General features: G+C 37.9%; 1 protein-coding gene across 3 annotated transcripts in view; it reads right to left on the bottom strand.

Annotated features, from left to right (window-relative positions):
* Positions 1 to 23335, bottom strand: part of EFCAB5 (EF-hand calcium binding domain 5) — a 136950-nt gene that overhangs the window by 38065 nt on the left and 75550 nt on the right. For all 3 annotated transcript variants that reach the window (XM_082443393.1, XM_082443394.1, XM_082443395.1), the window contains exons 9-10: positions 21514 to 21669; positions 2864 to 2963 (exon numbers count right to left, since the gene is read on the bottom strand). In XM_082443393.1, coding sequence (XP_082299519.1) covers positions 2864 to 2963; positions 21514 to 21669 — 256 coding nt within the window. The remainder of the gene's footprint in view (positions 1 to 2863; positions 2964 to 21513; positions 21670 to 23335) is intronic.

Below are 23335 nucleotides of genomic sequence, written 5' to 3'. Positions count from 1 at the left end.
GACTCATGCCACAAGACTGTACCCCTTCCTCCCAAAAGAGTTAGTATTTAAGTTCTAAAACTGCGATTCCCACAATTTTCAGGATACTCTATGTACACTATCCATAGATATTTAAGTATCCAAGTAATAAATTTTCACACAAGTAAAAAATCCACTTTCTTTGGAAAACTCATCCATTCAAAGACCTTCTCTTTAAAAAATAAAAATATAACCCATAATCCTTTTGTTTTGGGAGTAATATAAAAAAGATATTTTACTGTATAAGTACAGTAGAGGTGTACAAGTAAAAGTGCTTGAGAGAGAGAGGTGTGGCCAAGAGGCCAGATTAGGAAGACCACGAGGTCACCTCCTTCTTTGGGCACACCAAAATTACAACTATTTACAGAGCAACTATCCATGAAAGCAGAAAAGATTTTCCGCAACTAAAGACATAAAGAAGGAACCACTATGAGACAGGCAGGAGGGGCAGAGATGTGGTATAATCAAGACCCACACCCCTGGGTAGGTGACCCACAAACAAGAGGATAATTACAATTGCAGAGGTTCTCTGCAAGGAGCAAGGGGTCTAACTCCCACATCAGGATCCTAGACTGGAGGTCCTGTCCCAGAACATCTGGCTTTGAAGGGCAGCAGGGCCCTTAAAGACTGGTACCTGGAAACTATAAGACATTGATGAAAGAAATTGAAGATGACACAAATGGAAAGATACACTGTGCTCATGGACTAAAAGAATCAATATTGTTAAAATGACTATATTACCCAAGGCAATCTACAGATTCAGTGCAATCTCTATCAAAACACCAATGGCATTTTTCACAGAACTAGGACAAATAATTCTGAAATTTTTATAGAAACACAAAAGACCCTGAATAGCCAAAACAATCTTGAGAAAGAAGAAGCTGGAGCTATCGCACACCCTGATTTCAAAATATATTATAGGGAATTCCCTGAGGCTTAGTGGTTAGGACTTTGCACTTTCACTGCCAAGGGCACGGGTTCAATCCCTGGGCAGGGAACTAAGATCCACAAGTCATGCAGTGTGGCCAAGAAAAGAAAAAACCCAAACAAACAAACAAACAAACAAAAGCTATGGTAATCAAAACAGTATGGTACTGGCACAAAACTGGCATGTAGATCAATGGAACAGAATGGAGAGACCAGAAATGAACCCACACTTATATCGTCAATTAATCTACAACAAAGAAGGCAAGAGTATACAATGGGGAAAGACAGTCTCTTCAATAAATGGTGTTGGGAAAACTGGACAGCTACATGCAAAAGAATCAAGCTGAATTACTTTCTCACACCATGTACAAAAAACAAACAAACAAACAAACAAAAGCTATGGTAATCAAAACAGTATGGTACTGGCACAAAACTGGCATGTAGATCAATGGAACAGAATGGAGAGACCAGAAATGAACCCACACTTATATCGTCAATTAATCTACAACAAAGAAGGCAAGAGTATACAACGGGGAAAGACAGTCTCTTCAATAAATGGTGTTGGGAAAACTGGACAGCTACATGCAAAAGAATCAAGCTGAATTACTTTCTCACACCATGTACAAAAATAAAGTCAAAATGGATTAAAGACTTAAATGTAAGACCTGAATCCATTAAACTCCTAGAAGAAAACATTGGCAGTAGGCTCTTTGACATCTGCCTTAGTGATGTATTTTTGGATATGTCTCCTTAGGCAAGGGAAACGAAAGCAAAAATAAACAAATGGAACAGCATCAAACTAAAAAGCTTTGGCACAGCAAAGGAAACTATCAACAAAACAAAAAGACAGCCTAATGAATGGGGGAAGATATTTATAAATGATATATCTGCTAAAGGGTTAATATCCAAAATGAAGAAGACATACAAACCAACATCAAAAAAACAACCTGATTAAAAAATGGACAGAGGACCCCAATAGACTTTTTTCCCAGAGAAGATGTACAGATGGCCTACAGATACATGAAAGATGCTCAACATCACACTAATCATCAGGGAAATGCAAATCAAAACCACAATGAGATACCACCTCACACCTGTCAGAATGGCTATCATCAAAAAGACAACAAATAATAAGTGCTGGCAAAGATATGGAGAAAAGGGAACCCTTGTGCACTGTTGGTGGTATTGTAAATTGATGCAGCCACTATGGAAAACAGTATGGAGAGTCCTCAAAAAATTAAAAGTAGAACTGCCATATGACCCAGAGAACAAATGGGTGGTTGCCAGAAGGGTTTGAGGTGTGGGTGAAACAGGTGAAGCGAATTAAAAGGTACAAACCTCCAGTTATATAATAAATAAGTCACAGGGATGTAATATACAGCATAAGGAATACAGTCAATCATATTGTGATAAGTTTGTAGGGGGATAGATTGTTACTAGACTCATCACGGTGATTATTTCCTAATACATGAAAATGTCAAATCATTAGGTACTACATTTGAAACTAACATAATATTGTACATCAACTATATTTCAATAAAAAATGCTTGGGAGAAGGAAACATTTTTCTTAGAAACTTTAGAATTCTAAGTTGGACATTAAAACTGGAATTACCACTACCAACTTAATTTCCAAAACATTCAGATTGTCACTAAAGCACCCCTTCATTTGAATGAATTTAAAATTGAATTCTAGCTGAGTTCTGACTTAACAACTTTTAGTATTACACCATAGTGAAAAATACATCTAGTTGTGATGAAGACTGAATTTTGTGTGGAATGAACAACTCGACAGAGCTATCATGATCTAAGGGAGATGTTATATGAAGGGATTCCATGGGGATAGAATGACCTTGTATTATCATTTCGGTGTACTGCATCACTCCAGCTTGAGCATGCTCCCTCTGGGCGGCACTTACATTGTCTTGGGTTTCGGAGTAAACCTCTGAGCACTTTTGAACTTTGGTCATAGAATGTTTCCAGTAAAGCCAATGTCCTCTGCCGATCCAAAAACCCTACCTAAGCAGAAAGTTGGCAATTAGTTGTTACAGGAGATTTGAAATTTTTATGTAGATGGAATACTGAAGATTTTATCATTACCACCAGCACCGTAATCACGTAAGTAAAAGCTGCAGAGTCAAAATCAGGAAAGTTATATCTTGCCTTTAAGCTTATACTCTACTTCTCCTTTCTGTGACACTTAGTAGCTGCATAAATATTTGTTGTTACTTAATTGCTAAAACCAATACATGATGTTCAGTTCTTATCTAATCTGACCTGAGTATGACATTCGGAACAATTAATTGCTCCCTACTTGTTCTTTTTTTGCATTGTTTTTATTTTAGGAAAAATTTCAATTAGAGAAAAATATAGAAAATGATAAAACTAACACTTGTGTTCCCAACACTCAGAAATTATGTTTGTTAACATTTTATGTATGTACTTTAAATACTGATATAATAACACGTTCCCTTGCTTTTATTTACTCAACATTGAGATCTGATTCATGTATTTAAGGAAATATATTTTATTTCTTTAATTGATGTATGGTATTCTATAATATGAAAACATCTTAATTTTTAAAAACACCCCTCTATGGATGAGCATTTAGATTATTTCCAGTATTTTGATACCAAAATAATGTTGCAGTGGATATGCTTATATACATCTCTTTGTATACATATGTAAACATTTCCTTAGGGTAAATAAACAGAAGTGTAATTAACAGATTGTGTATAATGTACATTTTCAACTTTAGTAGTTATTGCCAAATAGCTCTACAAAACACCTATACCAATTTACATTCTCACCAGCACTGAATGAGGATATAATTTCTCCATATCCATGCCAATATTTGATATTGTTAGAGTTTATAATCTGATGGATAAAAAATGGTATCTAATTATTTTAATTTGCATTTCCCTGATTATTAGTGAGATTAAATATATTATATTTTCATATGTTTATTATGTACTTGGGTTTCCTGATCAATGAATGGCTTTTTTTATTTTAAGATTTTTTTGATGTGGACCATTTTTAAAGTCTTTATTGATTTTGTTACAGTCTTGCTTCTGTTTTATGTTTTGTTTTTTTGGCCACGAGGCATGTGGGATCTTAGCTCCCGGACCAGTGATTGAACCCGCACCTCCTGCATTGGAAGGGGAAGTCTTAACCACTGGACCGCCAGGGAAGCCCCCCAGTGAATGGCTTTTTCTTGTCCTTTCCCATTTTTTCAGTTGGCATGAGTAGTCTGTTTCTTATTAACTTATAAATTTTTGATAATGATTATTCTGTTATCTATATAGCAAATAGTCTTTCTCAGTTTATCTCTTATCAGTTATCAGTTAATCTCTTATTAACTTAACTTTTGGTGAGTTTAGCCATATCAATGTTCTAAATTTTGAAGTAGTCAAATGCATCAATCATTTCCTCTATGGTTTGCGCTTACTTGCTGTATTCTTTAGGAAGTATTACCTATACTGAGGTCAAAAGGCATGCTCTAGGGCTTCCCTGGTGGCGCAGTGGTTGAGAATCTGCCTGCCAATGCAGGGGACACGGGTTCGAGCTCTGGTCTGGGAAGATCCCACGTGCCGCGGAGCAACTAGGCCCGTGAGCCACAATTACTGAGCCTGCATGTCTGGAGCCTGTGCTCCCCAACAAGAGAGGCCGCGATGGTGAGAGGCCCGCGCACCGCGATGAAGAGTGGCCCCCACTTGCCGCAAGTAGAGAAAGCCCTCGCACAAAAACGAAGACCCAACACAGCCATAAATAAATAAATAAATAAATAAATAAATAAATAAATAAATAAAAACATTGCCAATGTTATAAAAAAAAAAAAGAATAATTCTAAAAAAAAAAAAAAGGCATGCTCTATATCTGCTTCTAAAACTTTAAAAATTTTGTTTTCCACATCTAGGTCTCTGATCAGATGGAACTTATTTTTCCTCATTAAGGAGACTGAAATCTAATTTTATTTTTTTCCAATATGGAAGCCAATCATCCCAATATCATTTATTCATTAGTCCCTTCCCACTAGTTTACATCCATGTTATACACCAAATTCCCACATTCTCATGGGTCTGATGCCAGGTTCAATATTCTGTTAATATAACTTTATTTTTGTAAATCAGGAAAATTCTCCCCAACTTGTTCTTCTTTTTAGAACTGTTTTTGCTATATTTGGACCTTCATTTTTCCATACAATTTTTAAAAACTAAAGCTTTGAAAAATAACATACAGAAAAGTACACAAATAATAAGTGCATGGTTTTATGAATTATCACAGTATAAACATACACATGAGCTGTTTCTCAAAGGAGAATAGTTAACTTTAGTAGAAGGCATGGTTTTGCTCCAAAACTTGAGGGATCTACATTGTGATTCTACTATTGCAACTTGCGATAGCTTTCTAATTTGCCCTGTTCATTTCAAATACTGTAGGATCTTCTAGGTGATAAGGCACAAGATAAAGAAGAGGCTTTGTAATGCAGCCTAGAAAGCCTACAAGACCTTTTCTTGCTCTGGGACCCCCTTTGCCAGCTGATGGCTCAGTTAACACAAAAGAGCAGCACAGATTGATACAAATGTGGTAAAGGTTGTTCCTAAAATGTAAAAAGGTCCAATAAGCATTATGCTTCTTTCTTAGTGGTAGGTGGCACAGGATATGGCAATTTGCCTCATACTTGAAACAGATATCCTGTCATGCTTCCAACTACTGGAAGCTAAAAATTTTACCAACATAGAAAACACTGAATTTTATAGTTTTTATCTTCCACCCTCTGACACACATGGAGCTTACCAAGGCATCTAATGCTTCTTCCAGCTCATCCAGTCCAATCACCACAGTGGAAATCATCAAGGTGGTGAACCTGTATGATGTTCTATGTTATGTCAACACAATCAATGTCTCTGCATACTAAATTATGATAGAAAGAAAAAGAGCTGCCTTAGCCCTATGCCAAGGCAGTGAAAGGATACTGCTGTTCCTAATAGGTGAAATCAAGCTTCTTTTGTTGGTCCTTGCAAACTGCTCTAGAGAAAATAGTAGTTGCCAGATCAGTTGTCGTGAATGATGGATCTGTGTCAATTTGGTCCAATAAATGTTCCACATCTTGGATTCCATACATATGTGTTAGCACACATATACATGGAATCTAAGGGAAAAAAAAAAAAGGTCATGAAGAACCTAGTGGCAAGATGGGAATAAAGACACAGACCTACTAGAGGATGGACTTGAGGATATGGGGAGGGGGAAGGGTAAGATGTGACAAAGAGAGAGAGTGGCATGGACATATATACACTACCAAATATAAAATAGATAGCTAGTGGGAAGCAACCACATAGCACAGGGAGATCAGCTCTGTGCTTTGTGACCGACCACCTAGAGGTGTGGGATAGGGAGGGCGGGAGGGAGGGAGATGCAAGAGGGAAGAGATATGGGAACATATGTATATGTATAACTGATTCACTTTGTTATAAAGCAGAAACTAACACACCATTGTAAAGCAATTATACTCCAATAAAGATGTTAAAAAAAAAAGGTTCCACATCTTGAATAGCAGCTGCAAATGGTGTTAGTGTAATCTACAAATATTCTTCAAGATCTACCTACCTTCTGCATAGGCAAAACAGAAGAACTAGATAAGAATGTAATAAGAATGTTATTTTCTGAATCCTTCATATCACTAATATATTTTCATATCTAATCTCTGTGGAATTGTGTTTCTTTTTTAATTTGTTTTTGTTATCCGTTTGTTTTTTACCATTTTGGCAGGCAGAGAAAGTTCACCATGATAGCCTTCAGCCCCTAATTTGTAAGAATTCTGCTAGTTGCTCTACATGTCTATTCCAGTTGTACATTCAAGAACCAGAAATAAATATAGCTAGGTCCCGCAGATTAACTGGGTCTATGATATAACCTTGGACCAAAACAGCATTTATCACCTGACATCCATAAGCCCTAACTTTAACCAATGGTCCACTGGGGCACTTTGGGATACCAGGGATTAGTGTTAACTTGGAGTCTGGTAATCTCTGCAAGTCTGGTGGGATATTTCCCTTTTTCCAATGCATATTCACCCTAGTAAAGGGCTACATGTCCTTTGAGGAAGGCTTGAAGTAAAATCTACAGTATATGCTTGTAGCAGTCATGTAGAATTCTTCCTCAAGAGAGCCAGCCTCCACTTCAACCAAAGCCTTCTGGGTGTATCAACTGCTTGTCTGGGAACTGGATAAGAAGACAAAACTCTCCATTGTGGTGTCTCAGCTCATGTTTCTGGCCCCATAGTTAGAGCTTTTCTGTAAATAGTTCTAGTAATAATTTAGTAGATATCCTACCTATGTAATTCCTAAGAAAATCATGATCACTACAGAAAATCTATGAGTCAAAACATTCATATGGCCACTTTAATTTCTGCTGTTCATTGTGGTAATTCCAATCATACGTTCAGGAACTAGGTAAAAACCCACAGTATGAGTCCTAGACAAATAAGGCCTATTATAATATGGCCTTTAACCTTGGACATTAGGTCAAAATACCATTTATCTATGATATTAACTTTGACCAGTAGACTCTATCTCTGGCAGTTAAATGCCACTTGTCTTCTAGGAATCCCATCAGTTCCTTGAAATCAGAAAGCTCACTTCAATGCCACTAACTCCTACCATCATTCCCAACCTACAGAGGACAGCTACCAAAGAGCTTTTTAGGGATGTTAGTGCTCCCGTCATTAATGGATTTCTCAGGGATTGTCATCTGGGCACTCTTGGGGAATAGGATGAAGGTGAATATGGGTAGGTTACCTATAAGAAATCAACTTCGTCAATTTTACAAGCCTTTGGATTTATTCCTTTATAGCATGCCATGAAGGCTCTGGCATCTCAATCTCATTGAATGTAGGCTGTATTTGAGTCAAGGTTATAGTTAATCTACCAAGAAAACTGTTAAAACCATTTCCAAGATACTAAAAATATTACTGCTTAGCAAATCTTCTAAGTATAATGATATTGATAAATCTGGGCTAATCCAAAGTTATATCCATCCTCCTAAGTCTAAAAGTTTTATAATCAGGAATTCTCTGGCGGTCCAGTGGTTAGGACTTTACCTTCCACTGCAGGGGGGCACGGGTTTGATCCCTGGTTGGGAACCAAGATCCCACATGCCACGTGACGTGGCCAAAAAAAATTTTTTTATAATCAATTCCCACACATGTTCCCCAAGTTTCTGCTGCTATGAATTAGCAAAAACTTGCTATTCTCCTGGAATACTAACAATCACCTTTCTCTACAGATTTGACTAGTCCTCGTGAGGCATGCTGAGATCTGACTTTTGGGTCTAAAGGCAATGGATGATACACAGGTGGGCCTTAAGGAAAATAGCTAATTGCCCCAAGTGAAGTTATAGGTTCTGTAAGGAAAGAAAAGCTTATATCCTCAAAAAAAGGAGAGAAGGGATTGCTTTTGCTGCCAAGGGAGTCTTTAGGGAGGTTCGTGGCACAAGTCTCAGCTTCCATCCAAATGTAACCATTCCAAGTCTCAGGATCCCTCTATTTTCCAAGCAATGTGCTGACTTCCACACGAGAGACTTATGAATTTGGCTTATGTTTTCATTCTGTCCCATTAAACTTGGGGGCTGATTTTTTTTTAATCTATATCTGCTCTGAAGCTACAAGAAATAGAGATTCCTTTAGAGTCATCATGGACATTTTCTGGTTTTGTGACTGCAACTTGAGCTGAGCATTTAAAGCCCTGAGCTTGTCTTTTACTTTCTATAACCTCTCCAATGCAGTGAGATGAAGCTCAACCACCGACAGCCCTTGTAGTCAGCACTATTACAATTATGATAAAATGCAGCAGCCACTTGGTCTCTTAAAGCCCAAGGAACTTCATCTCAAGCAACCATAAGTGATCATTTAAAATTTTTTTCATTGAGGAATAATAAGTATGCAATAAAGGGTATACATCTTAAGTGTTTAGCACAATAAATGTTTACCTATCTACTGTGTAAACACTACTCAGATAAAGATATAGAACATTTTTATCATCACTAGAAGGCTCCTTCATGGTTTCTGTTAGTCAATAATTCCCCCAAAGGTAGTTATTATTCTGATATTTATCACTATAGATTAGTTTATCTGTTATTGAATTTCATATAATCGGAGTTATATATGACCTTTTGTGTCTTTCTTTGCTCAACATTTTATCTGTGAATGTTATTCATGTTTCATTTGACTGTAATTCTTGTTTCATTGCTACACAATATTCTACTGTATGAATATATATATGAAAATTTATTTAATCATTTTATTGTTGATGTACATTTGTATTGTTTTTAGTTTTTGACTATTACGAACACTTTTTGGATTTTTTGGTCAATTTCGATGAAGCATAATTTACATCCAGGAAAATGCATCAATTTAAAGTGTACAGTTCAGGGACTTCCCTGGCGGTCCAGTGGTTAAGACTTCGCCTTCCAATGCAGGGGATGCAGGTTGGATCCCTGGTCGGGGAGCAAGGTCCCACATGCCTCACGGCCAAAAAACCAAAATATAGAACAGAAGCAATAATGTAACACATTCAATAAAGACTTTTAAAACGGTCCACGTCAAAAAAATCTTTAAAAACAGTGTACCGTTTAATGAGTTTTGATAGTGTATATACCCAAGTAACTACCACCACAATGAAGAGAAGAACATTTTCATGAAACCAAAAGTTCTCTTGTGCCACTTTGCAATCAGTCCCCTCTACTCATGGTCCCAGAAAACTACCAATCTGCTTTCTACTGTTGTAGATTAGTTTTCTGTGTTTTAGATTTTCATATAATTAAATCATGTAGTGTGTTCTCTTCTGTGACTACCTTCTTTCACTTAGCATAATATTTTTAAAATTCCTCAACGTTATTGTATACATCAGTAGTTCATTCTCTTTCATTGATGAGTAGTAATTCTACTGTGTGGCTATACTACCGTGTGTTTATCCACAAGTTATGGACATCTGGGTTGTTTCCAGTTTCGAGCTGTTACGAATGAGGCTGTTAAGAACATTAAATATAAGTCTTTGGGTATACATATGTTCAGATTTCTCTCATTCCATTTTATTTCTCCTAGGTAAATATCTCGGAGTGGAATTGTTGGTTGATGGGTCATATCGTAAGTATATGTTTAACTTTTTAAGAAACCACCAAACTGGGAATTCCCTGGCGGTCCAATGGTTAGGACTCCGTGCTTTCACTGCCCAGGGCACGGGTTCAATCCCTCGACGGGTTCAATCCCTCGTCGGGGAACTAAAATCCTGCAAGCTGTGCGGTGTGGCCAAAAAAAAAAAAAAGAAAGAAACCACCAAACTGTTTTCCAAAGTGGTTGTTCCATTTCTATCAGCAATGTATGAGAATTCTGGTTGCTCTACATCTTTACCAACACTTGGTATTGTCAGGCTTTTTAATTTTAGCTACTCTAGTGGGTGTAATTTTTATCTCATAGTGGTTTTAATTTGCATTTCTCTATGACTATTGACATTGAACATATCTGCATGTGCTTACTGGACATACATATATCTTCTTTCCTGAAAGTTAAAAAAAAAAAATCCATGGCATTTTGATTAGATTGTTTCCTTAAGTTGTAGGAGTCCTCTATACACTCTGGACACACAACTTTTGTCATTAAATCTATTGCAAATATTTTATCCCAGTCTATAGCTGTCTTTTCATTTCCTCAATAGTGTCTTTCAGAGAACAGAATTTTAAATTTGGTGAAGTCCATTTTATCAAATATTCCTTTAAGGTTCTCTTCTGGAAGTTTGTGATTTTACCTTAAACATTTAGGTCTAAAGGCAATTTCAAGCTTATTTTTATGTTTGGTGTGAGGTAAAGCTTGGAGTACAACTCGCCCCCCCCCACCCCAAAGTCGGTAGCCAGTTTTTCCAGCACCATGTGTTGAAAAGATTATCCTAGGAACCTCTGTTGAAAATCAACTGACCATGTACATGTGGTTACATTTCTTACTATTTGGTTCCACTGATCTATTTGTCTATTCTCACGCCAATACCATGCTGTTTTGATTTCTGTAGATATATATTAAATCCTTAAATCAGCTAGTGTAAATTTTCCAACTTTGTTCTTTTTCAAAATTATTTTGGCTACTCTGCATCCTTTGAAATTCATGAACGTTTTAAAATTAGTCTTGTCAATTTCTATAATTAAGCTTACTAGGATTTGGATCGGAATTGTGCTGAATTTATAGATCAATTTGGGAACTGACTAAACATAGTGAGTCTTTTGATTCATGAGTATGGTCTCTGAGAGAAATGAGGACTGGTCTCTTCAATGAATTAGGTTTTTTATTTCTCTCAGTAATGTTCGGTAGTTTTCAATCTATGGGTATTGTATATACTTTGTTTAATTTATCTGTATTTCATGTATGTGATTTAGGCATTTAAAATTTTCATTTTCCAATTGCTCATTGCTAGTATATAGACATACAATTGATCTGTATGTATTGACCTTACGTCCTGAAGCCTTACTAAATTCATGTATATGTTCTAGTGAATTCAATTTTTATATTCCTTAGGATTTTCTACATAGAAGATCATGTAATCTTGAATAAAGAGGATTTCTTTTTCTTTTCATGCCTATTTCACTGCCTAGTACCTCCACTACAATGTTAAATAAAAGGGGTGAGGGTGGACATCCTTGCCTTGTCCCTGATATAAGGAAGAAATCATTAATTTTTTCACCATTAAGTATAACTGTAGGCTTTCCATAGATGCTCCTTATCATTTTGAAAAAAATTTTATTTCTAGTTTGATGAGAGGTTTTTAAAAAAAATCATGAATGTGTGTTGAATTTTGTCAGATGGCCATATAGTTTTTCTTTTTTTAGTTTCTTAATATGGTTAATTGCCTTGATGGAATTTTGAATATTAAACCAATCTTACATCCCTGGATTACACTCCACTTGATCTTAATATATTACCTTTTTAATATATTGCTGAACTAATTTGCTAAAATTAACTTAAAGATTTTTGTATCTGGTTCATGGAAGATATTAGCCTACAGGTTTTCTTTTTTTTTTCTTGAGATAGTTTCGTCTGGCTTTTATATCAGAATAATGATGGTCACATAAAATGAGTTGGAAAATGTTCTCGCTTCTATTTTCTGGAAGACTTTGTGTGGGTCTGGAATTATTCCTTCCTTAAATGTTTGCTAGGATTCAGCAGTAAAGCCATCTTGGCCTGGAGCTTTGTTTGTGGAAAGGTTTTTAATGACATTAATTTCTTTATATATATGAGAGTATCTAGGTTTTCTATTTCCTTTCAAGTCAGACTTGGTAATTTGTGTCTTTCAGAGAATTTGTCCACTCAATCTAAGTGGCAAATTTATTGGCATAAAGTTGTTCATAATGTTCCCTCATTGTCTTTTTATTTTTTATTTTATTAAAAAAACTTTTTTTTAAAAAATATTTTTGGGCCATGCCACACAGCATGAGAGATATTAGTTCTCCGACCAGGGATTGAATCCATACCTCCTGCAGTGGAAGGGCGGAGTCTTCTTATTTATTTTCTTCCTTCCTTCCTTCCTTCCTTCCTTCCTTCCTTCCTTCCTTCCTTCCTTCCTTCCTTCCTTCCTTCCTCCCTCCCTCCCTGCCTTCCTTCCTTCCTTTCTCCCTCCCTCCTTTCCTTCCTTTTTTTGTTGGCTGCGTCCAGTCTTAGTTGAGGCACGTGGGATCTTTCCCGCATGCGGGCTTCTCTCTAGTTGTGGCGCAGGGTCTTCTAATTGTGGCGTGCAGGTTTTCTCTCCCTAGTTGTGGTGCATGGACTCCAGAGCGCGTGGGCTCTGTAGTTTGCAGCACATGGGCTCTCTCGTTGAGGCACACAAGCTCAGTAGTTGTGGCGCGGGCTTACTTGCCCCGCGGCATGTGGGATCCCAGCTCCCCGAATACCAGGAATTGAACCCGCATCCCCTGCATTGGAAGGCGGATTCTTTACCATTGGACCACCAGGGAAGTCCTGGAAGGGTGGAATCTTAACCACTGGACTGCCAGGAAAGTCCCCCCCCATTGTCTTTTTAATGTCTGTGGGCTCTGTAGTGCTCTTTCTTTCCTGATATCAGTAATTTGTTTCTTCTCTTTTTTCTTTGATCACTCTACCTATAGGTTTATCAATTATATTAATCTTTTCAAAGAGCCAGCTTTTGTTTTGATTTTCACAATTGTATTTTGTTTTTTATTTCATTGATTTTTGCCGATTTCTTTATCATTTCTTCCTTTTTATTTACTTTGCATTTATTTGGTTTTGCTTTTCTTTTTCTAGCTTTATAAGATGGATCACTGATTTTAGACTGCTCTTGTTTTTTTAATTTTTTTTTTAATTGGAGTATAATTGCTTTACAATGTTGCGTTAGTTTCTGCTGTACAAGGAAGTGAATCAGCTTTATGTATACATATATCCCCTCCCTCTTGGACCTCCCACCCCCACCCACTCCACCCATCTAGGTCATCACAGAGCACCGAGCTGAGCTCCCTGTGCTATACCACAGGTTCCCACTAGCTATCTATTTTACACATGGTAGTGTATTTATGTCAAATCTAATCTCCAAGTTCATTGCACCCTCCCCTCCCTGACTGTGTCTACATGTCCATTCTCTACATCTGCGTCTCTATTGCTGCCCTGGAAATAGGTTCATCTGTACTATTTTTCTAGGTTCCACATATATGTATTAATATACGATATTTGTTTTTCTCTTTCTGACATACTTCACTCTGTATGAAAGACTCTAGGTCCATCTATAAATGACCCAATTTCGTTCCTTTTTATGGGTGAGTAATATTCCATTGTATATATGTACCACATCTTCTTTATACATTCCTCTGCTGATGGGCATTTAGGTGTTTCCATGACCTGTCTATTGTAAATAGTGCTGCAATGAACAATGGGGTACATGTGTCTTTTTTGAATTATGGTTTTCTCAGGGTATATGCCCAGTAGTGGGATTGCTGGGTCATATGGTAGTTCTAGTTTTAGTTTTTTAAGGAACCTCCATACTGTTCTCCATAGTGGCTGTATCAATTTACATTCCCACCAACAGTGTAAGCGGGTTCCGTTTTCTTCACTCCCTCTCCAGCATTTATTGTTTGTAGATTATTTTTAATTTATTTTATTTTTATTTATTTATTTATTTGGCTGCATTGGGTCTTCACTGCTGCGTGCCAGCTTTCTCTAGTTGTGGCGAGGGGGGGCTACTCTTCGTTGTGGTGCGCAGGCTTCTCATTGCGGTGGCTTCTCTTGTTGCGGAGCACAGGCTCTAGGCGCGTGGGCTTCAGTAGTCGTGGTGTGTGCACTCAGTAGTTGTGGCTCATGGGCTCTAGAGTGCAGGCTCAGTAGCTGGGGCACATGGGCTTAGTTGCTCTGCAGCATGTGGGATCTTCCTAGACCAGGGCTCAAACCTGTGTCCCCTGCATTGGCAGGTGGATTCTTAACCACTGTGCCACCAGGGAAACCCTGTTTGTAGATCTTTTGATGATGGCCATTCTGACCGGTGTGAGGTGATACCTCATTGTAGTTTTGATTTGCAAATCTCTAATAATTAGTGATGTTGAGCATCTTTTCATATGCCTCTTGGCCATGTGTATGTCTTCTTTGGAGAAATGTCTATTTAGGTCTTCCGCCCATTTATTTATTTATTTATTTATTTTTGGCTGTGTTGGGTCTTCGTTGCTGCGTGCAGGCTTTCTCTCGTTGGGGCGACGGGGGCTACTCTTCCACACGGTGCGTGGGCTTCTCATTGCAGTGGCTTCTCTTGTTGCAGAGCATGGGCTCTAGGTGCGCGGGCTTCAGTAGTTATGGCACATGGGCTCAGTAGCTGTGGCTCGCGGGCTCTAGAGCACAGGCTCAGTAGCTGTTGCACACTGGCTTAGTTGCTCCGAGGCATGTGGGATCTTCTCGGACCAGGGATTGAACCCCTGTCCTCTCACTGGCAGGTGGATTCTTAACCACTGTGCCACCAGGGAAGTCCCTTCCGCCCACTTTTTGATTGGGTTGTTGTTTTTGTTTTTTTGTTTTTTAAAAATTATTTATTTATTTATTTTTGGTTGTGTTGGGTCTTCGTTTCTGTGCGAGGGCTTTCTCTAGTTGTGGCAAGCGGGGGCCACTCTTCATCGCGGTGCGCGGGCCTCTCACTATCGCGGCCTCTCTTGTTGCGGAGAACAGGCTCCAGATGTGCAGGCTCAGTAATTGTGGCTCACGGCCTAGTTGCTCCGTGGCATGTGGGATCTTCCTGGACCAGGGCTTGAACCCGTGTCCCCTTCATTGGCAGTCAGATTCTCAACCACTGTGCCACCACGGAAGCCCTGGGTTGTTGTGTTTTTGATATTGAGCTGCATGAACTGTTTGGAGATTAATTCTTTGTCCGTTGCTTCGTTTGCAGATATTTTCTCACATTCTGAGGGTTGTCTTTTTGTCTTGTTTATGGTTTCCTTTGCTGTGCAAAAGCTTTAAGTTTAATTAGGTCCCATTTGTTTATTTTAGACTGATCTTATTTTCTTATATAAGCACTCAAAGCTATAAATTTCTAAGCACTTCTTTAGTGGCATTTCTCTAATTTTATTACATTGTGTTTTAGTTATCAGTTTCAAATATTTCCTAATTTCTCTTGTGATTTTTTTTTCCTCATGGGTTATTTAGAAGTGTTTCTAAATATCTGGGGATTTTCCAACTATCTTGCTGTTATTGATTTCTAACTTAATTCTGCTGTAGTCAAAGAGCGTACACAGTGTGATTTCAATTCTTTTAAATTTATCGAGATCTGTTTCATGGTATAGCATGTGATCATCTTTGTGAATGTTTCAAGTGCAATTGAAAAGTATGTTTTTCTGCAGTTGTTGAGTTGAAATGTTCTATAACACTCAAAGTCAAGTTGGTTGACAGCATTTTTGAAGTATTTTATATCCTCGCTGATTTTCTGTCTACTTGTTCTATCAACTGCTAAGAAAGTAGTGTTTAATTCTCCAATTATAATTGCAGTTCTGTCATTTTTTGCTTCATGTACTTTGAAACTCTATTAGGTGTATAGACAATTAGAATTATTATGTCTTCTTATCAAATTGACCCCTTTATCATTATACTATAGCCCTCTTAATCCTTGGTAATACTCCTGTTCTGAAGGCTCCTTTGTCTTATACTAATGTAGCCAAAAGATATATCTTTTTCCATACCTTTACTTTTAAACTATTTGTATCTTTATATTGGTCTTATCCAGCCTGACAATCTCTGTCTTTAGACTGAAGTGTTTAGCCCATATTCATTTAAATAATTATCACTATGGTTAGCTTTAAATAGACCATCTTGCTACCTGGGTTTTCGTTTGTTTTTGTCCCATTTCTTCTTCCTTCTTTCTTCTTCTTCTCCTTCTCCTTCTTCTTCTCCTTCCCCTTCCCCCTCTTCTTCTCCTCCTCCTCCCTCTCCTTCTCCTTCTTCCTCTTCCTCTTTCTCTCCTTATTTTTTTTGCTTCTTTTACTGCTTTTTTAAAAAATAAATTTATTTATTTATTTATTTTTGGCTGTGTTGGGTCTTCGTTGCTGCGCGTGGGCTTTCTCTAGTTGAGGAGAGCGGGGGCTACTCTTTGCTGTGGTGCGCGGGCTTCTTGTTGCGGTGGCGGAGCAGGGGCTCTAGGCGTGCGGGCTTTAGTAGTTGTGGCACGCAGCCTCTGTAATTTTGGCTTTCAGGCTCAATAGTTGTGGCACACAGGCTTAGTTGCTCCATGGCATGTGGGATCTTCCCGGACCAGGGCTCGAACCCGTGTCCCCTGCATTGGCAGGCAAATTCTTAACCACTGCACCACCAGGGAAGTCCCGTTCCTGCCTTCTTTTGATTATATTTTAATATTCCACGTTATTGCCACAATTGGTTTAATAGCTATGCCTCTCTTTTTTCTAGTAATTGCTATAAAATTTAACATTATGCATCTTTATCTTATCACAGTCTACTTTCAAATAATATTATATACTTTATGCCTAATGTAAGAAACTTATTTCTATTTTCTCCCATACATTATTTTTGCTATTGTTGTCATACATTTCACTTCTACATATATTATAAACTTCACAATACATTATTAGTTTTGCTTCAAAGAGTAAATGATCATTTAAATAACATTTTAAATGGGGAGAAAAGTCTTTTATAACCACTCAGGCATTTTCTTTTTCTCTCTCTTTCTGCTTCGGTTTGGATAGTTTCTATTGCTATGTCCTTATGTTTACTAATATTTTCTTCTTCAGTGTCTAATTTCATGCTAATCTTATGTAGTAAAGTCTTAATTTCACATATATATATATTTTTTATCTCTAGGGGTTCAATTTGGAACATGGCTGGTTGAAACAAGAAGCTAGTGGATGGCACTGTGGATTCAAGATCCTGGTTAACACTTAAAAGATCATTGCTCCTCACTCAACAAAGCATGGCTCCATATATATATACATATATATATATATGTGTATATATATATATAATATATATATGTATTTTTAAAATTAATTAATTTATCTATTTTTGGCTGCATTGGGTCTTAATTGCTGCGTGCGGGCTTCTCATTGCGGTGGCTTCTCTTGTTGCGGAGCACGGGCTCTAGGTGCGTGGACTTCAGTAGTTGTGGCTCACTAGTTTCAGTAGTTGTGGCTCACGGGCTCTGGAGCACAGGCTCAGTAGTTGTGGCACACGGGGCTTAGTTGCTCTGCAGCATGTGGGATCTTCCCAGACCAGGGCTCAAACCCGTGTCCCCTGCATTGGCAGGCAGATTCTTAACCACTGTGCTACCAGGGAAGCCCCAATATATATTTTTAATAGCATCCTCTGACTAAGAACTAGTATTGCTTTTTTTTTTTAATGCTGTACCTAATTCTGAAAACTTCAACTTAATAAATATCTCAGAGGAGACTTTCTGCCTTTAAGGACCACTCTGAATGGTGGATCCTGAGCCTCATTCCAGTTAACTACGTGTCTTGTTATAAACATTTCTCTAGGCTCAGGTAGCTATAGATATACAAACATGTGTACCTATGTATATGTACCCATATGGTTTATGTCCTTGTTTGCTTTACAAAAATGGGATATTATTACAAACATTTCTCCATCTTTTACTTTTTTCACTCATTAATAATGTATAAAAATCCTCCAAGTCAGCTGGTGTAGATCTATTCAATTTGTATAAAGGCTGCATGATATTCCAAGATGTAGATGTACCATCATTTAAAAAACATTTCCCTACAGATAAACATTCCCTTTATCTCTCCCTCTCTCTCTCTCTTTTTCATGTGTAAACAGTGCCACAGGAATCATCCTTGTACATGTATTTTCTATCTACTGGTGCTTTTATTTCTTTGGGATAAAAATTTCAGGAATGGGATCACTTGGTTGAAGGATGTGTGTATTTTTTATTTAAATAGGTATATCCAGATTGCTTTACAAAGATACTATACTATTAAATTTTCACCAGGAATGTTTGAGAAAATACTTTTCCTCTATCCCTACCAGCAATAGGTATTATCATTTTGTTTTATTTATTTATTTTTCAGTATTGTCATTTTAAAATGTTTTTGCTCATCTGTTGAGTATGCAGTGATTCTACATATTCTATGTTCATATCCTTTGCCCATTTTTCTTTGGGGGCTTACATAGTGTCCTACCATCAAATAAAGGGGCAATTAGTTCAGTGCCAGTAGTACTTGTTGATTCTGACCATATGGAGTTCATCCCACTGAATCATTTGGAAGTGGGCCTTTTTTTTTTTGGTGTTTTTTGTTAATGCCCATGGTTCTCCTTGTCCCAACTTCAAGTGTTGGACACTTCCTGGGGGTACTTCCAGAACTTTTACTGTCATCTTCTCTGCACACCCACCCCCTTTACACACAGGTATTTAGGAACACTCATTATCTTTCCTCTAGCCACAGGAGTGGGACTACCCTCAGGCTCATCCACCTAGACCCCTCCTTCTGCAGTGGCTAACCTTCCTCTTTAGTGCCATGTTGCATTCAGGACTTCTCAATGAAGCTTGTAGTCTCTGAGCTACACCCAGGAAATGATGCATAAGCCCTGGTGTTCTTAAATTTCTCCTCAACCTACTTGGAATTTCTAAGTGTCTACAGTGTTGCCTTCAACATACAACCCTGGTTGGGGTATAAGAGTGTAATATCAGATATTAACTCTGACTTAGGGATCCAGGCAACCCCTAAGCAGTAGTCACATCCCCTCCAACCTCCTTCTCCCATCAGCTGGTCACAACTTCCCACTGACAGAAGAAGTGCTTTGATGTCATATTTTGCATTCTTCTTCACTCTATGATTCTCCATTCTTTCTCAAGATCCCAGAATTTTCAATTGAAAGTAGAGGATTTTGAACTCTTGTCTCAGCTCCTCATTGAAAATATTCAGAAACTCAATTAACTTCTTTACTCTAGACTGTATCTACCTTCCTTCGAAGATCAGCACATAACTACTCTTTGAATGATGGGAAGAAAAGCAAAAAGCATAAGCAAACCTGAGTTATTTTTCTAAATATTATCCCACTGTGTGGGATATCCCACTGTGTGAGGTAATGATTTGTACTACACATGAGTTGGTATTAAATTGGCCAACAGAGGATAGTTGTTCTCCAGGCATTTGTCAGGGAGTAAAATCTTGACCCATGTTACCCAATATTTATTATTAGCTCTGTTAAAAGAAACAATTTTCAAGGATTGCCTGAAAGACACATAGACATTTCAGATTTTATAAAATATATTCCTGACTTAAGCCAAATTAGCAGGTATCTGAGAACCTAGACTGTAATGCATTGGCTCCTTTAAGAACTGCTTTTTCTGAATTGCAGTCAGGTGTGGTATCATTTACCTACATGTAAGGTGGTTTTAAGAAACTTCCAGGCTTCCCTGGTGGTGCAGTGGTTAAGAATCCACCTGCAATGCAGGGGACACAGGTTCGAGCCCTGGTCTGGGAAGATACCACATGCCGCGGAGCAACTAAGCCTGTGTGCCACAACTACTGAGCCTGCACTCTAGAGCCGCAAACCACAACTACTGAGCCCTCGTGCCACAACTACCGAAGCCCATGTGCCTAGAGCCCGTGCTCCACAACAAGCCACTGCAATGAGAAGCCTACACACTGCAACGAAGAGTAGCCCCCACTCACTGCAACTAGAGAAAGCCCGCACGCAACAACGAAGACCCAACGCAGCCATAAATAAATAAATAAATATATTATAAAAAAAAAGAAACTGTTCTAATAAAGTCATTTTTTCACTTATTATAAGTCCAGCATAAAGATGTTCACTTCATCACATAGGGCCCCTTTAATGGGGACTTTCAGAAGAAACTCCTGACTATACTTTTTATCCCAAATTTCTGCACTTCTTCTTAGCTCCAGTTTATATTTATCTTAAAAGCATTGTCAGTAGTGTGTTTCGTCATGTTTCCCTTTCACATTCACTACTAGGAAGATTAGATTCAGACCTGTAGACAACCAGAGCAAATATTTAGGTCATTCTGGTATGCATTTTGGGCTTTGTTCCCAGGTTCACTTAGTATCCTGCCTCTTATTTTTTTCTTCTTTCATCCTACTTTTTTTTTTTAAAGAAATTCACGTTCTTTTATTTATTTATTTATTTATGACTGTGTTGGGTCTTCGTTTCTCTGCGAGGGCTTTCTCTAATTGTGGCAAGTGGGGACCACTCTTCATCGCGGTGCGCGGGCCTCTCACCATCGCGGCCTCTCTTGTTGCGGAGCACAGGCTCCAGACGCGCAGGCTCAGTAGTTGTGGCTCACGGGCCCAGTTGCTCCGTGGCATGTGGGATCTTCCCAGACCAGGGCTCGAACCCGTGTCCCCTGCATTGGCAGGCAGATTCTCAACCACTGCGCCACCAGGGAAGCCCCATCCTACTTTTAATCTATGTTATTTTGTTGCATTTTATCTATTCTTATAAGCTTCCTTAAATCTTTTCAGGAACATGGGGATACAAACAAATAAATATAAGGTTCATAAACAAATATATTTCAGTAAAGTTTGTATCTATTTTTGCAAATCCATTTGGTATCCTGGCACGCTAGTGCCTTCCCAAATCCTATTTCTAGAAATACTTTTTGATATAAATGTTTCTTGTTTTTAAGAAGCAGAATAAAATGTGGTAGGCTTTCTATTCCCAGCAGCTCTTTTCTATAGGAGGCCACCAGCAAAGAGAGTAAGCAAAAACAATTCTAAGCAACCCATTCTTAAGAATGGGAAAGAAACTTAGGGACAAGTTATAAATCATGAAATACAGTGCCACTCGAGAGGTAATCTGTGATGAGAAAGGTAGAAATTGAGAATAGCATCTAGAATGATATAGCAGCTTGAGAAAGTGATAATAAATCAGATTTGAATCTGATAATAAAACGTGAATTGTATTTTGTATGTCCTTTTTCCCTCCTAGTAATCCATTTTCATTACCAGTCCACAACAGGTTGGATATTAAAAACATCACCACCAACAACAACAACCTAAAAACGGGTCCTTCATAACAAATAGTTTGAGAAGCACTGCTTTAAGGGTCTTACCTTACCTTCCCACAGTCACAATGCAAGAATAGTTCAGCAAACATCTGTCTCCGCATGTCAGTTTTTATAACCTCCCTGAATTCATCTGCACAGTGGCAAAGGTGCTTAAGGAGCTCCTCAAACATTTCACTTTTAAAGCCTGCAATGTGAGAAGAGATGAACTGTGGAGAAAAAGAGGATAAATGATTGATTTAAAACCATGTTCTTTACTTGGATTTTTTCCAAGGATTCAGTTGATGTGCATGAAATTATTGACTGCAATTTTTTCCATATCATTTGCTTGTCACTTAGATAAAGTATTTTCATGTTAGTGTTATTATACAAGGCTATGCTGCAGAGAGAGGTGATCAATACAGTCCCCAACACCATATACAAGCGGGACTAGATATTTTTGGAACAATTTCCCTCTAGATCACATCAGTTTTATATGGGAGCAGTTTTAACCTCACAGTATGAAATAGCAGCAGTCATAAAATGTGGCCTATAAATGAATAGCTCTAAAAATTGAATGTAGTTTTTCTTTTGATGTAGGGGATATAAGAGCATGTGTTTTCCAAGACTGGCTACATTTAATTATTGGAGTAAAGGGATGGGAGAGTGGGTGGTTTTTTATCTTTTGGTTTTGCAATAAAGTATCCTTTGTCCATGATTTGATTTATCTTTTGAAAGTCTAGAATCTGAAAACACCTATGCTCTTGGGCTATTCCTCTTGAGCCCTGTTGAATAGATTCCCAGAAGTGGGATTGCTTGCTTAGAAGGTAAACGCATCTGTATTTTTGGTAGGTTTTGACATCAGGCTTGTACCCTTGTGCACTCCCACCACTAATGTATGAGTGGCTGTTTCTCTTCAACCTCATCATCAGTGTGTATTGCTTTCCACATTTCTGCTAATTTGATAGGTCAGGAACATTACAATCTTGATCTACATCTGACTGTAAGTATCTTGTGATAGAGAGCAGTGTATCAACCACTGGAAGAGTTTCTGAGTGGACTCCTCTTTAAGTGTTAGCCTACCTCACAAGTCAATGATTTCTTCCTCTGCCCCAAGCACAGTGGCAGTCAAATTTGTACTGAATGACCCTGCTTCCATAGCTAGAAATGATTGGGCCATGGGAGGATACTTATCCTAAACAAACTCATTCAGATTCTCTATGCTGCGAATTGAGAATTAGGACTGGGGAATGGCCAACTGATCTCTGAGAGGGGCTGGACCTGTGAATGTAAACTTAAGATTTGTTGGGAGGCCAGATTTCTCCATGTGAACTAAGGATGCAGAATAGTCTGTACACAGAGACAGATGAAACAAAAAGCAGGGAGAAAAGAGTCTTGATGTTCTCCAACTCCCTATTCTAGTCTCTTCCTGAAGCCAGAACAAATTCCTGCCTTTGGTTTCTGCACATTGCATTTTCAGCTATGTTAGCTCAGGTTGGTTTCTGTTTCTTACAATTAAAGAATAACAACTAATACAGTTTGTTTGAAATGGAACATTTAGTTGGCATATTTCATTGACATAATCTTTGAAATGAAGGTTATAGTCGATATTTCACTTCCTCATTAATATCATATAGGCAAATTTAGGATGTATTATGTAAGAGCTATATTAGGCTTGAATCCATGCTAATGAATCATAAACCATCATTCAACTGGCTTAGAGATCAAAAGAGGAAAATTTAAAGCACAGCAAAGGAGCTTTTCTAAATATTTCATTTCCTTAACTGCCTAAACCACCTAATTGTCATTATTCTTGATGGATTAATGAGCACAATTAAGTTCTTTTCTGTTACTTGGGAAGCAGAATAGTATACAGTTAATACCTCACATTTTGTC

Source organism: Balaenoptera physalus (assembly GCF_965194825.1).
Source record: "Balaenoptera physalus genome assembly, chromosome: 20".
In the NCBI taxonomy this organism is placed as follows: Eukaryota; Metazoa; Chordata; class Mammalia; order Artiodactyla; family Balaenopteridae; genus Balaenoptera; species Balaenoptera physalus.
This window is presented reverse-complemented; position numbering and strand designations above follow the sequence as displayed.